At 45.9% G+C, this 15,608-nt stretch overlaps 1 protein-coding gene across 7 annotated transcripts in view; it reads left to right on the top strand.

Moving 5' to 3' along the window:
• Positions 1 to 15,608, top strand: part of TMPO (thymopoietin) — a 113,112-nt gene that overhangs the window by 49,464 nt on the left and 48,040 nt on the right. For all 7 annotated transcript variants that reach the window (XM_069229520.1, XM_069229523.1, XM_069229521.1 and 4 more), the window contains exon 4: positions 15,316 to 15,413. In XM_069229520.1, the coding sequence (XP_069085621.1) occupies positions 15,316 to 15,413 (98 nt within the window). The remainder of the gene's footprint in view (positions 1 to 15,315; positions 15,414 to 15,608) is intronic.

Here is a 15,608-nt window from a genome sequence, read left to right as displayed (position 1 = left end):
ATCCCGAGGCTTCCCCTGACCGCGACTCTCTGAAACCTAAGTCCCGACGCCTGGAAAAGACCCTGCACCTGCAGCCCCCAGGACCTGAAGGACCGAACTTTCACTGCAGAAGTGACCCCCAGGAGTCCCTCTCCCTTGTCCAAGTGGAGGTTTCCCCGAGGAAGCCCCCCCTTGCCTGCCTGCAGCGCTAAAGAGATCCCTTGATCTCTCATAGACTAACATTGAAAACCCGACGCTTGTTTCTACACTGCACCCGGCCGCCCCCGCGCTGCTGAGGGTGAAATTTCTGTGTGGGCTTGTGTCCCCCCCGGTGCCCTACAAAACCCCCCTGGTCTGCCCTCCGAAGACGCGGGTACTTACCTGCAAGCAGACCGGAACCGGGGCACCCCCTTCTCTCCACTCTAGCCTATGCGTTTTGGGCACCACTTTGAACTCTGCACCTGACCGGCCCTGAGCTGCTGGAGTGGTGACTTTGGGGTTGCTCTGAACCCCCAACGGTGGGCTACCTTGGACCAAGAACTGAACCCTGTAAGTGTCTTACTTACCTGGTAAAACTAACAAAAACTTACCTCCCCCAGGAACTGTGAAAATTGCACTAAGTGTCCACTTTTAAAGTAGCTATTTGTCAATAACTTGAAAAGTATACATGCAATTGAAATGATTCAAAGTTCCTAATGTACTTACCTGCAATACCTTTCAAACAAGATATTACATGTTAAATTTGAACCTGTGGTTCTTAAAATAAACTAAGAAAAGATATTTTTCTATAACAAAACCTATTGGCTGGATTTGTCTGAGTGTGTGTACCTCATTTATTGTCTGTGTATGTACAACAAATGCTTAACACTACTCCTTGGATAAGCCTACTGCTCGACCACACTACCACAAAATAGAGCATTAGTATTATCTCTTTTTACCACTATTTTACCTCTAAGGGGAACCCTTGGACTCTGTGCATGCTATTCCTTACTTTGAAATAGCACATACAGAGCCAACTTCCTACACCCTTATTTTGAGCCAGTCTCCACTGAGGAGGGAGACAGTCCTTGGCGGGCACAACTAACCTACACCCCCAGTAGGTGTCATTCTTTGAGCCCTAACCAATAGTCTTCACCACAGGATGATACAACAGCTTACTGTGCAGTCATCCAGAGCACATCATTCATCATTAAGTGAATATGCACATTGTTGATGAAGAGGAGGTTTTCCCTTGGAAACCTTATCTAAATCAAAGTTCCTGTTCTTACTTGTGCTCCGGAGCATGACATTGTATTGCAGAGCAATTTAGATACCCTGTTAAAATAATGGTGGTAATGCCAACGGTCAAAAATAAGTACAGACTGCTGCCTCACGACCTGCTGTAAATTTGATGCTACTTACCACCGGAGAACCTAGTGGAGGTAGAGAAAAAGGGCTTTGCCCAAGACACTGGACAGGCTGTGCCACCAATCAAGGAAAGCTGTAAGTTCACTCCTGCAGGCAAAAGTGTAGCAGTAGGTGTGCCAGTGCGGTGGCATATCGCCAGCTCAGTCGGTCCCCTTTTTAATTTTTAATGGGTGCTACGGGAGCAGATAAAACGGCTCATTACATTTTTGCCAGGCTTCTACTTCAAGAGACGAAAATAGTTGCCTCATGATGGTAAAATCATTTTGATCACAATATACAGTGTGTGTTGGATGAAGCAGACCTTTCATCATGAGACATGAATAAGAGAGCATTCTTTCGTGTCACTCAGGGTGTTTGGGTTCTGTCCAGCGATACAGCAGAGCTTCATTTATACCCGTTTCGACGAGGAACACTTGTTTAGGCCCCTAGTGACTCCATGTTAGAAAAATAAAATAAGGACTCGATGGGAGGGCACAGTAGACTGAAAATGAGCGGGCCTGGCTAGTGGCTCCAACAGGTCTACATTAAAACTTAAACACCTTGCTTTTCAACAATGTCATTCTTTTCAGTAGAGACTGCCTCACAAACGATTTGCTAGAGGGGACTTCAGAGGTACTGCTGAAGAAACGGTAGAAAGGCACAAATGAAGTTCGCCCACGGTTACTCCCACGCCGTTCGATCACCTGACACGTCAGGGGAAAGAAAAGGTTATTACTACCATAATTGGAGGAAATAACTTCAGACAAGTGGGCCCTTTCAAACACGGATATTGCTTGGTATTTCACACCACCAGATATTCCATCTCGCTGTGATTCAATCTGTCAAGAACACCAGATTGCTGCAGGAAGGGATACAAGCACTCCTCAGCAAGGGTACCCTAGAACTTGTTCCAGCGCTTCACAAAGAGGGCAGGCGTATACTCACTGTTGCACCTAATACTAAAAAAAAAAAAGTGGACATTAAGCTACGTACTCGACCTCAAGCCACCTAAATATTGTCAGAGCACTTCAAGATGACCAACTTCCTGGGGTGTCATTCTGCTGCACTGTACATGAGGTCACATGGCGTCTCTCGATCACAAAGATGCATACTTCCAGGTTTGCTCCAAGTGGTCTACTCTACCCTTTGAAGTTACCAACAGTTCAGAGGATGTTTACCAAATGTCAAGAAGTAGTTACCGTGCACCTGACAAAGACTATGCCAGTCTAGAGTGGTGACATTTACAAGATTGCTTCCCATTTATCAAATGTCTTTTCCTCCGACAGCCCAAATAATCATGTGTTGGTGATGATGACATCATGTATTGATATACTTCCAAAAGCTCGCCTTCTCCTGCACATGCTCCCCCTTCAAGAGTCGGTACAAAACAAAAAGGGGCGGCCCTGTAGTCCTGGGTACCAGGGTCAATTCAGATTATGCAAAACACTGGGTCCATCGGGAGAAGTGTAGGCCTCAACTTCCTTGGCGAAATCTTAAAAAAATAAAAAACAGCAGTTGGTTTTGCAAATAATTCAATCCAATTTATTTGTTAAAGTCACAGCTCAAAGAAAATAAATATTAAGACAAACCAGTATAATTGAGCATGTATAAACACAATGCATCCTAACAGATATATCGCAAGAAGGAGCTTCAATGAAAATGGTGCAGTAAAAAGTGAGTGAGTGAGCCAGCTAAGTGTGCAGGTGCTATATACAAAGCATATAATATCCACAATTAAGGGCTGATATGAATACAAATCACAACACCACAACTGAGTAAGACTATGATATAGCAGGAAATAGGTAAAATCAGTCGTCTGGTCTATTTGTCAACGTTTTAACCTTAGTAAACCTATTTAGCGATTATCTTGTATTCATAATAGGCAATGAACGAGTTTGCTAAATCGTGAGCAAACCCTGCTCCCATAGTCAGACCCTATATTTGGAAATAGAACTGATAATCAAACTGAAATTAGTTCTTTCCGATTGCTAGCTCTGTGAGTGCTATTATAAACCTACTCGCCACCTGTACCGGTTATTGAAATTGTCCTCATGACTTCCTTTTGGTGGTTTTTAGTATAAAGGGACTGGTTATTAGTATAAAGGGACTGACTGTCCATGGTTACCAATAAATCAGTGTCTTCGTCAAATTCAGAGGCTTCCGTTTTTATAAGCTGCATGCTGTCCCTTACAGATAGCTTATTTTTGGGTACCCAGGGTTTCAGTAAAAAAATATATATATACTGACATAAAGGTTCCAAAATAGATCTACATCCCGACATATAGGAATGCCTACAGGGTTTTGCAAATTCCTGTCGCTTTATGTGAAGGAATGTTACCAGAGATCTAGGGTAGTCCTTATTCAAGAATCCATATGTTCGATGGCATCTGTCGCTGTAGATACGCATGTTCTGCAATAGCTCGCCATCTGGTGTTGGGCCGGAGTGTTACAAGTTGTTTTTCTTCGAAGAAGTCTTTCGAGTCACGGGACCGAGTGACTCCTCCTTTTGTCTCCATTGCGCATGGGCGTCGACTCCATCTTTGATTGTTTTTTTTCCGCCATCGGGTTCGGACGTGTTCCTGTCGCTCCGAGTTTCGGAACGGAAAATTTGCTAATTTCGGAAGATTTTCGTCGGTATTGTTGCGTTCGGGATCGGCGTACTTACATTCAACACCGCATCGAAGATCGAAGAGCTCCGGTGCCCTTCGGGGTAGTTTTTCGATCCTCCGTCGGGGCCTGGTCGGCCCGACCGCGTGCTGAAGAACGCCGATGGAACGGACCCCGTTTCGTTTCTGCCCCAAATGCCACAATAAATACCCCTACACAGACCAACACTTGGTCTGCAACCTGTGCCTGTCACCTGAGCACAGCGAAGACACCTGCGAGGCCTGTCGTGCGTTCCGGTCCCGAAAAACTCTCCGAGACCGTCGAGCCAGAAGACTTCAGATGGCGTCCGCACCGACAGCCCAACGGGAGTTCGAGGAACAGGAAGAGGAAGGTACCTTCTCGATCCAAGACTCAGACTCCGAAGGATTCGACGATACACAAACCGTGAGTAAGACGTCGAAAACCACACAGAGAAACATTTACAAGGCCCAGGGGACGCCACTGCCACCAGGCCATGGCTCGACCCATAAATTCGGTGACCGACCGTCGGCACCGAAAAAGGCCCAAACAGTGCCGAGATCGTCCGACTCCGGTCGAGACACCGGCACGCAGCCTTCTCGGGACCGAGAAAGTGCTGGAGACAAGCCTCGACATCGAGATGCCGGTGTGGACACGGCTCGACGCCGAGACAGCGGCACCGAAACAGATCGACGCCGAGAGGTTTCGGGCCCGAAAAAGAAAAAAGTCACCTCGGAGCCGAAAAAACACGCAGACAAAGTTTCGATGCCGAAACAAACTGCAAGCTACCCAGCTTCAGGCTCTTATACAGAAGAGCACTCGCTAACCTCCCAAATGCAGAAGCATAGGTTTGAGGAAGAGCTACAAGCAACTGATGTGGACCATACGCAAAAGCGTATCTTCATTCAGCAGGGGACAGGAAAAATAAGCACCCTTCCCCCCATTAGGAGAAAGAGGAGGTTGGAGTTCCAGACGGAACAAACACCACAACCAAAAGTGGTGAAAAGAGTTACACCACCACCCTCTCCTCCGCCCGTGATTGACGTTTCACCAGCACAAACTCCATCACACTCCCCAGCTCACACCACCATGAGCCAGGGTGACCAAGATCAGGACGCATGGGACCTATACGATGCCCCAGTGTCAGATAACAGCCCGGAGGCATACCCTACAAAGCCATCTCCACCAGAAGACAGCACCGCGTACTCTCAGGTGGTGGATAGAGCAGCACAATTTCACCACGTAAGCCTCCACTCAGAACAAGTCGAGGATGATTTCTTATTCAACACACTCTCCTCCACCCACAGCTCATACCAAAGCCTGCCTATGCTCCCTGGTATGCTCCGGCACGCAAAAGACATATTTAAGGAGCCGGTCAAAAGTAGGGCAATCACACCAAGGGTGGAAAAAAAGTATAAGCCGCCTCCTACGGACCCGGTTTTCATCACTACACAGCTGCCACCAGACTCTGTTGTTGTAGGAGCAGCTAGGAAAAGGGCCAACTCCCACACATCTGGAGATGCACCACCCCCAGATAAAGAAAGCCGCAAGTTCGATGCAGCTGGTAAGAGAGTCGCAGCACAAGCTGCAAACCAGTGGCGCATCGCGAACTCCCAGGCACTACTTGCGCGCTATGACAGAGCCCACTGGGACGAGATGCAACATCTCATTGAACATCTGCCCAAGGACTTACAAAATAGGGCAAAGCAAGTGGTCGAGGAAGGACAGACCATTTCCAACAACCAGATCCGCTCCTCCATGGACGCTGCAGATACAGCTGCACGGACAATTAATACATCTGTAACTATCAGAAGGCATGCATGGCTCCGAACGTCTGGATTTAAACCAGAGATTCAACAAGCAGTTCTCAATATGCCTTTTAATGAAAAAGAACTGTTCGGTCCAGAAGTGGACACAGCGATTGAGAAACTCAAAAAAGATACGGACACTGCCAAAGCCATGGGCGCACTCTACTCCCCGCAGAGCAGAGGGAATTACAGCACATTCCGTAAAACGCCCTTTCGAGGGGGGTTTCGAGGTCAAAGCACACAAGCCAGCACCTCACAAGCCACACCGTCCAGTTACCAGGGACAGTATAGAGGAGGTTTTCGGGGACAATATAGAGGAGGGCAATTCCCTAGAAATAGAGGAAGATTTCAAAGCCCCAAAGCCCCTACTACTAAACAGTGACTCACAGGTCACTCACCCCCTCCACACAACACCAGTGGGGGGAAGAATAGGTCATTATTACAAAGCATGGGAGGAAATCACTACAGACACTTGGGTTCTAGCTATTATCCAACATGGTTATTGCATAGAATTTCTACAATTCCCTCCAAACATACCACCAAAAGCACAAAATTTAACAACACACCATTCCAATCTCCTGGAGATAGAAGTGCAGGCACTATTGCAAAAGAATGCAATCGAATTAGTGCCAAACACACAAATAAACACAGGAGTTTACTCACTGTACTTTCTAATACCAAAGAAGGACAAAACACTGAGACCAATCCTAGACCTCAGGGTAGTGAACACTTTCATCAAATCAGACCACTTCCACATGGTCACACTACAAGAAGTATTGCCATTGCTAAAACTGCACGACTACATGGCAACTTTAGACCTCAAGGATGCTTATTTCCATATACCAATACACCCATCGCACAGGAAATACCTAAGGTTTGTATTCAAAGGAATACATTACCAATTCAAGGTACTGCCTTTCGGATTAACAACCGCACCAAGAGTCTTTACCAAATGTCTAGCGGTAGTCGCAGCACACATAAGAAGGCAGCAGATACATGTGTTCCCATATCTAGACGACTGGCTAATCAAGGCCCATTCGTTAATAGAGTGCTCAAATCACACAAATCATATCATACAAACCCTCTTCAAACTAGGGTTCACCGTCAATTTCACAAAATCCAAAATTCTGCCACGCAGGGTACAACAATACCTGGGAGCCATAATAGACACATCAAAAGGAGTAGCCACTCCAAGTCCACAAAGAATTCAAAATTTCAACACCATCATACAACGCATGTATCCAACACAAAAGATACAAGCAAAGATGGTATTACAACTCCTAGGCATGATGTCATCATGCATATCCATTGTCCCAAACGCAAGACTGCACATGAGGCCCTTACAACAATGCCTAGCATCACAGTGGTCTCAAGCACAGGGTCACCTTCTAGATCTGGTGTTAATAGACCGCCAAACTTACCTCTCGCTTCTGTGGTGGAACAACATAAATTTAAACAAGGGGCGGCCTTTCCAAGACCCAGTGCCACAATACGTAATAACAACAGATGCTTCCATGACAGGGTGGGGAGCACACCTCGATCAACACAGCATACAAGGACAATGGAACGTACATCAAACAAAACTGCATATCAATCACCTAGAACTTCTAGCAGTTTTTCAAGCACTAAAAGCTTTCCAACCAATAATAGTTCACAAATACATTCTCGTCAAAACAGACAACATGACAACAATGTATTATCTAAACAAGCAGGGGGGGACGCACTCCACGCAGTTAAGCCTGCTAGCACAAAAAAATTGGCATTGGGCAATTCACAACCAAATTCGCCTAATTGCACAGTTTATACCAGGGATACAAAATCAACTCGCAGACAATCTCTCTCGAGATCACCAACAGGTCCACGAATGGGAAATTCACCCCCAAATTCTGAACACTTATTTCAAACTCTGGGGAACACCTCAGATAGACTTGTTTGCAACAAGGGAGAACGCAAAATGCCAAAACTTCGCATCCAGATACCCACACAAACAATCCCAAGGCAATGCCCTATGGATGAACTGGTCAGGGATATTTGCTTACGCTTTTCCTCCTCTCCCTCTCCTTCCTTACCTGGTGAACAAACTCAGTCAAAGCAAACTCAAACTCATATTGATAGCACCAACTTGGGCAAGGCAACCCTGGTACACAACGCTGCTAGACCTATCAGTGGTACCCTGCATCAAATTGCCCAACAGGCCAGATCTGTTGACACAGCACAACCAAAAGATCAGACACCCAGATCCAGCATCGCTGAATCTAGCAATCTGGCTCCTGAAATCCTAGAATTCGGGCACTTACAACTTACCCAAGAATGTATGGAAGTCATAAAACAAGCAAGAAGGCCATCCACCAGGCACTGCTATGCAAGTAAATGGAAGAGGTTTGTTTGCTACTGCCATATTAATCAAATACAACCATTACACACAACTCCAGAACATGTAGTGGGTTACTTGCTTCACTTACAAAAATCTAACCTAGCTTTCTCTTCCATTAAGATTCACCTTGCAGCAATATCTGCATACCTGCAAACTACCTATTCAACTTCCCTATATAAAATACCAGTCATTAAAGCATTCATGGAGGGCCTTAGGAGAATTATACCACCAAGAACACTACCTGTTCCTTCATGGAACCTAAATGTTGTCCTAACTAGACTTATGGGTCCACCTTTTGAACCCATGCACTCCTGCGAAATACAGTTCCTAACCTGGAAGGTGGCATTTCTCATCGCCATTACTTCCCTAAGAAGAGTAAGCGAGATTCAGGCATTTACTATACAGGAACCTTTTATACAACTACACAAAAATAAAGTCGTCCTAAGGACCAATCCTAAATTTTTGCCAAAGGTTATTTCACCGTTCCATCTAAATCAAACAGTGGAACTTCCAGTGTTCTTTCCACAGCCAGATACCGTAGCTGAAAGGGCACTACATACATTAGATGTCAAAAGAGCATTAATGTATTACATTGACAGAACAAAAAACATCAGAAAGACTAAACAACTCTTTATTGCATTTCAAAAACCTCACGCAGGAAACCCAATTTCAAAACAAGGTATAGCCAGATGGATAGTTAAATGCATCCAAATCTGCTACCTTAAAGCTAAACGACAGCTGCCCATTACACCAAGGGCACACTCAACCAGAAAGAAAGGTGCTACCATGGCCTTTCTAGGAAACATCCCAATGCAAGAAATATGTAAGGCAGCCACATGGTCTACGCCTCACACATTCACCAAGCACTACTGTGTAGACGTGTTATCCGCACAACAAGCCACAGTAGGTCAAGCTGTATTAAGAACATTATTTCAGACTACTTCCACTCCTACAGGCTGATCCACCGCTTTTGGGGAAATAACTGCTTACTAGTCTATGCAGAACATGCGTATCTACAGCGACAGATGCCATCGAACTGAAAATGTCACTTACCCAGTGTACATCTGTTCTTGGCATCAGTCGCAGTAGATTCGCATGTGCCCACCCGCCTCCCCGGGAGCCTGTAGCAGTTTGGAAGTTACCTTCAATTATTTATATATGTATCATCTCAACCTTAAATAGGTGCATACTTAGTCACTCCATTGCATGGGCACTATTACTACAATTCAACTCCTACCTCACCCTCTGCGGGGGAAAAACAATCGAAGATGGAGTCGACGCCCATGCGCAATGGAGACAAAAGGAGGAGTCACTCGGTCCCGTGACTCGAAAGACTTCTTCGAAGAAAAACAACTTGTAACACTCCGGCCCAACACCAGATGGCGAGCTATTGCAGAACATGCGAATCTACTGCGACTGATGCCACGAACAGATGTACACTGGGTAAGTGACATTTTCATTATTCTTACTCAACCAAGAGGACAGCTAGTAACTTTTTGATGTTAGTGGGATCTGAACTAACTCTGCAATAGCATGTTACATCTCCAAGCTGTCTCAAGATCTCTGTGCTATAATCATTGTTGTTTTAGATCACTATCCCACCACCCTTGCTGATTAAATTACCATTTCAGGGTTACTTCTCAATGTACATATGGCTTCGCTTTGGTTATAAAGCAATGCACATAAAATCTGTTTACTTAAGGAGTCTGTATACTTTATGCCCATTTTCACAAAAACTAAAATATCATGGGGCATCAAGTTGGTGGGTGGTACAAAAGAAGACGGTGGTCTGAGACCTATTGTGTTTTGGTTTAAAAGAATAGTTGACTGGTTCAGCCTAATCTTCCTAAAAAATGTATTTCAAAATTGAGCTCAAAGAAATTGGGGTTCACTGTAGGCACAGAGGTAGTAAACCTGTGGCTTAGAACTGAGCTTTGTATATAGCACCTGTGCTCTTTTAGCTCACTCGCTTTTCACTCAGTTGTTTTTCATTGGAGAGTCCTTTTGCGATATCTGTTGGTATCTAATGTGTTAATATATGTTCAGTTATACTCGTATATGTTAATATTGTCTAACATTTTAAATTGGATTTATTTTGCAAATCGATTCACGTTTTGCAACATGAATCCTTTTCTGGATTCACATGCTGTGCATCATTCTGCCATCTAGTGGTTGGGTCCGGAATTGTGTTTTTTTTTTTTTTGTTTTTTTTTTTTTTTGTTCTTTTCCGACGTGTTAGTATGTGAGTGCCCATCACAATCACTCGTTCATGGGCTTGCCTTTCAAAAATCCTTTATCATTTGTAAATGCTTTACGTTTGTCCCTCCTTGGGGCAGTTTTGTTACCGCCTTGGCCATCGACCATGTTACATGGATAACTGCGCTTTTGCCGATAACTTTGACTGCGAGTGAACTTCTTTTACCTTTTTTGTGTCTCCTTGGTGCTCATGGCGGCTATGGCGCTTTGAATCGGCCTGCAATGTCAACTGTTTTACTTTTTGTTTTTAGTTTGTGTACAGGAAAAGTTTCTTTTTCGGTTCGAGTCTGCGAGTGCATGTGCTTGCGCATGCGTTTCACATGTGAGACGCAGTTGTGGATCAGTATAGGGCTTGGAGCCCGCCTGTCACTCACCATTTGTTGGTTTGCGTGATGCTATTCTTTGCAGCCTCGTAATTCTTCAAGGCATGTCTGGCATAATTTCCATTCCTCAAGGTGGAGCAATGATTAAGCACTAATGGATTTCAAGTTGGTGCCCGTCCGCTGCTCCCGATGTGATCGAGGTACTATTTTGTTCTAACTTCAAGTGCCCTGCAAACAGAACCCTTGTGACTGGCAAAAAACGTGCCCAGCAGGCACAAAATTGCAAAGTTTTATTTTCTTAAAGTTAACTTTATTTTATTTGGCTAAGTCGTCAATTTTCCTTGTGCTTTTGTTTTTTCTCGTGGGCGCTGATGTCAAAAGACAACTTGTTCTAAATATGCGAGACCCATTGGGTCTGGGAGCAAAAGAAGAAGCTCTGAGGTTTTGGACGGAGGACGCCAAAAAAACTTAGACAAAGATTTCGATTGCCGAGACCAACACAGAGACATGGAGACAGGCGAACGTGTTACCAGCGGGGAACGCCAGTGAAAATCAGCAGGACAGAAGATTAAAGCAAGGTAGGGGTCATGGAAAATGCCCCCTTTAAATTCTGCCTGAACTGCCACCGCAAGTTTGCCAAGCGGGACCCACATGAGGTCTTCAATCCGTCTCCCAAGGGATCATGGAGACGAGGAATACGAAGCGTGCACAGCATTTGTTCCAAAGACGCCTAAAGCATGCCGAAACCAGAGGGAGGAACACCATGCTGTGATGCAGAGCCAAAGACAACAGTCGATGAAGGAATTTGGACTTTCTAGCGACTAGGAAGATCAAGCGGAAGGTGTGGAATCCACGCACAGATGGGCAGGCATCAAATTCCTCAAAGGAACCGCAGGAAAAGACTCCTGAAAAAGGAGATGGTAAGAGATGTCAAAGAAAGAAGAAAAAACAAAAAGACCCCAAAGATGTTGTGGCTCAAGAATGTCACAAGGGACTGCTCGGTGGGCGAATGTAACACTTTTCACTATCCTTTGCTGGTCATGCCTATTATACTATTAATGTGCTGTATGTTGTCATGTATTGTCAGCTTACAGTGGGCTTAGTTTTTGTCCATTGATTAATTTGGGCTGACATCATTATTTCTCTTGTTCGCTTCCTACTTATTCATTGGCTTACGTGGGCTTCATTTCCTCTTAGTGCATGTGTCCCTGCCCTAATAATGGTTGCATTACTAGAGTCCTTCCACTGATCACTTCTCAGGCACTACTTTTTCTTTATGAATTCCACAAGAATGCATGTGCTCCATCGCCCTCCTGTGCTCTTGCCATGCTCATGTTGTTCTTTGTCTCCTCATGAGTTTGTCCACGTCTGAGCTCCTGTATGTTAGTCTTTCAAAGTTCTGTTTCTCTGCCATTTCGCGACCCTCCCCCCTCATGTAGCTTCTACAATGTGCAGCCTTGTAGCTTCTCCTGCACTCTGAGCTTCCAAATGTCCTCCTGCTCCCCCCACCCATCCTGAGGTGCTTTTTTTTGTTTAAGGATCCAACTGTGATTGGTAAACAGAAAGAAAAGTGCTTATGTCACTCTGTTTACCTGTGCATGTGCCAGAAGTGACCTTTCTTAAGCCATGCTGCCCAGCAAGCCTCATCATTGGCAAAGCCAATAGGTCCCGAAGTTCAGACGTGTTGGCTTTGCCAATATTTGTTTACCTCTAATCCTCTTCAAGCTCATTTTGAATTTTTAGTGCTAAAGTGTCTACGTTTATCTCCTATAAACTGATCACTCAGTTGGTTCATCTAAGTGTATGTAGGAAGTTGGCTCTGTATGCACTATTTCAAAGTAAGGAATAGTATGCACAGAGTCCAAGGGTTCCCCTTAGAGGTAAGATAGTGGCAAAAAGAGATAATACTAATGCTCTGTTTTGTGGTAGTGTGGTCGAGCAGTAGGCTTATCAAAGGAGTAGTGTTAAGCATTTGTTGTACACACACACAGGCAATAAATGAGGAACACACACACTGAGACAATTCCAGGCCAATAGGTTTTTGTATAGAAAAATATATTTTCTTAGTTTATTTTGAGAACCACAGGTTCAAATTCTACATGTAATACTTTGCATGAAAGGTATTGCAGGTAAGTACTTTAGGAACTTTGAATAATCACAATAGCATATATACTTTTCAAATAAAACACATAGCTATTTTAAAACTAGACAGTGCAATTTTCACAGTTCCTAGGGGAGGTAAATAATTGTTAGTTCTTGGAGGTAAGTAAACCACCTACGGGGTTCAAGTTTGGGTCCAAGGTAGCCCACCGTTGGGGGTTCAGAGCAACCCCAAAGTTACCACACCAGCAGCTCAGGGCCGGTAAGGTGCAGAGTTGAAAGTGGTGCCCAAAACGCATAGGCTTCAATGGAGAAGGGGTGCCCCGGTTCTAGTCTGCCAGCAGGTAAGTACCCGCGTCTTCGGAGGGCAGACCAGGGGGGTTTTGTAGGGCACCGGGGGGGACACAAGTTAGCACAAAGTACACCCTCAGCAGCACTGGGGCGGCCGGGTGCAGTGTGCAAACACACGTCGGGTTTTCAATTGGAATCAATGGGAGACCAAGGTGTCTCTTCAGCGATGCAGGCAAGGGTGGGAGGCTCCTCTGGCTAGCCACCACCTGGGCAAGGGAGAGGGCCTCCTGGGGGTCACTCCTGCACTGGAGTTCCGATCCTTCAGGTCCTGGGGGCTGCGGGTGCAGGGTCTTTTCCAGGTGTCGGGATCTGAGTCAGGCAGTCGCGGTCAGGGGGAGCCTCGGGATTCCCTCTGCAGGCGTCGCTGTGGGGGCTCAGGGGGGACAACTTTGGTTACTCACAGTCTCGTAGTCGCCGGGGAGTCCTCCCTGAAGTTTTGTTTCTCCACAAGTCGAGCCGGGGGCGTCGGGTGCAGAGTTGCAAGTCTCACACTTCTGGCGGAAAATGCAGTTGTCTTTATTTTGCTTCTTTAGAAACAAAGTTGCAGTCTTGGGTGAACAGGGCCGCTGTTCTCGGGAGTTTCTTGGTCCTTTTAGAGCAGGGCAGTCCTCTGAGGATTCAGAGGTCGCTGGTCCTGGGGAAAGCGTTGCTGGAGCTATTTTCTTCCGAAGGGGGGAGACAGGCCGGTAGAGCTGGTGCCAAAGCAGTTGGGGTATCCGTCTTCTCTGCAGGGTTTTTCAGCTTAGCAGTCCTCTTCTTCTTAGGTTGCAGGAATCTGAGTTCCTAGGTTTAGGGGAGCCCCTAAATACAGAATTTAGGGGGGTGTTTAGGTCGGGGAGGGCAGTAGCCAATGGCTACTAGCCCTGAGGGTGGCTACACCCTCTTTGTGCCTCCTCCCAAGGGGAGGGGGTCACATTCCTATCCCTATTGGGGGGGGATCCTTCATCTGCAAGATGGAGGATTCCTAAAAGTCAGTCACTTCAGCTCAGGTTGCCTTAGGGGTTGTCCTGACTGGTCAGTGACCCCTCCTTGTTTTTCTCATTATCTCCTCCGGCCTTGCCGCCAAAAGTGGGGCCGTGGCCGGAGGGGGCGGGCTACTCCACTAGCCGGAATGCCCTGTGGTGCTGGAACAAAGGGGGTGAGCCTTTGAGGCTCACTGCCAGGTGTTACAGCTCCTGCAAGGGGGAGGTGATAAGCATCTCCACCCAGTGCAGGCTTTGTTACTAGCCACAGAGTGACAAAGGCACTCTCCCCATGTGGCCAGCAACATTTCTCGAGTGTGGCAGGCTGCTAAAACCAGTCAGCCTACACGGGTAGTTGGTTAAGGTTTCAGGGGGCACCTCTAAGGTGCCCTCTGGGGTGTATGTTACAATAAAATGTACACTGGCATCAGTGTGCATTTATTGTGCTGAGAAGTTTGATACCAAACTTCCCAGTTTTCAGTGTAGCCATTATGGTGCTGTGGAGTTCGTGTTTGACAGACTCCCAGACCATATACTCTTATGGCTACCCTGCACTTACAATGTCTAAGGGTTTGGCTTAGACACTGTAGGGGCACAGTGCTCATGCACTGGTGCCCTCACCTATGGTATAGTGCACCCTGCCTTAGGGCTGTAAGGCCTGCTAGAGGGGTGACTTATCTATACTGCATAGGCAGTGTGAGGTTGGCATGGCACCCTGAGGGGAGTGCCATGTCGACTTACTCGTTTTGTCCTCACCAGTACACACAAGCTGGCAAGCAGTGTGTCTGTGCTGAGTGAGGGGTCCCCAGGGTGGCATAAGATATGCTGCAGCCCTTAGAGACCTTCCCTGGCATCAGGGCCCTTGGTACCAGGGGTACCAGTTACAAGGGACTTACCTGGATGCCAGGGTGTGCCAATTGTGTAAACAAAAGTACAGGTTAGGGAAAGAACACTGGTGCTGGGGCCTGGTAAACAGGCCTCAGCACACTTTCAATTCAAAACATAGCATCAGCAAAGGCAAAAAGTCAGGGGGTAACCATGCCAAGGAGGCATTTCCTTACAGTGTATGACTAATTTAACTATAATGCGTGTTCCTAGACCTGTGTGAAAAATAGACCTTGCTATGAATTTTTTTTTTTTTTTTTTTTCAGATCCTGAGATTATACTGAAACTGGAGAAGAGGGAACCATTGAAGGGAAGGCCAAAGGCTCAAGTAAACCTAAGGCAAATTAGAGTTGAACAGAATCAGGTATTTAAAAAGCTATAACTCTGCAAGTGTCCTCTCGGTAGAAGTCTATAGATTGCTGTAGTAAGTACATTGTGAAGGGCTGCCACACACATATCCTTAGGTCTCAGGGGCTGTGGGGGTGGGGTGGAATAAAGTGTAAATTGCTCATTAGACAATGCTAAGTCTGTAACCCATTGCTTAAATTTCAGAGCCTGT

This window comes from Pleurodeles waltl, chromosome 4_1, assembly GCF_031143425.1.
Source record: "Pleurodeles waltl isolate 20211129_DDA chromosome 4_1, aPleWal1.hap1.20221129, whole genome shotgun sequence".
Lineage (NCBI taxonomy): Eukaryota > Metazoa > Chordata > Amphibia > Caudata > Salamandridae > Pleurodeles > Pleurodeles waltl.
Note: the sequence above shows the minus strand (reverse complement) of the source record. Positions and strands in the feature narration are given on the sequence as shown.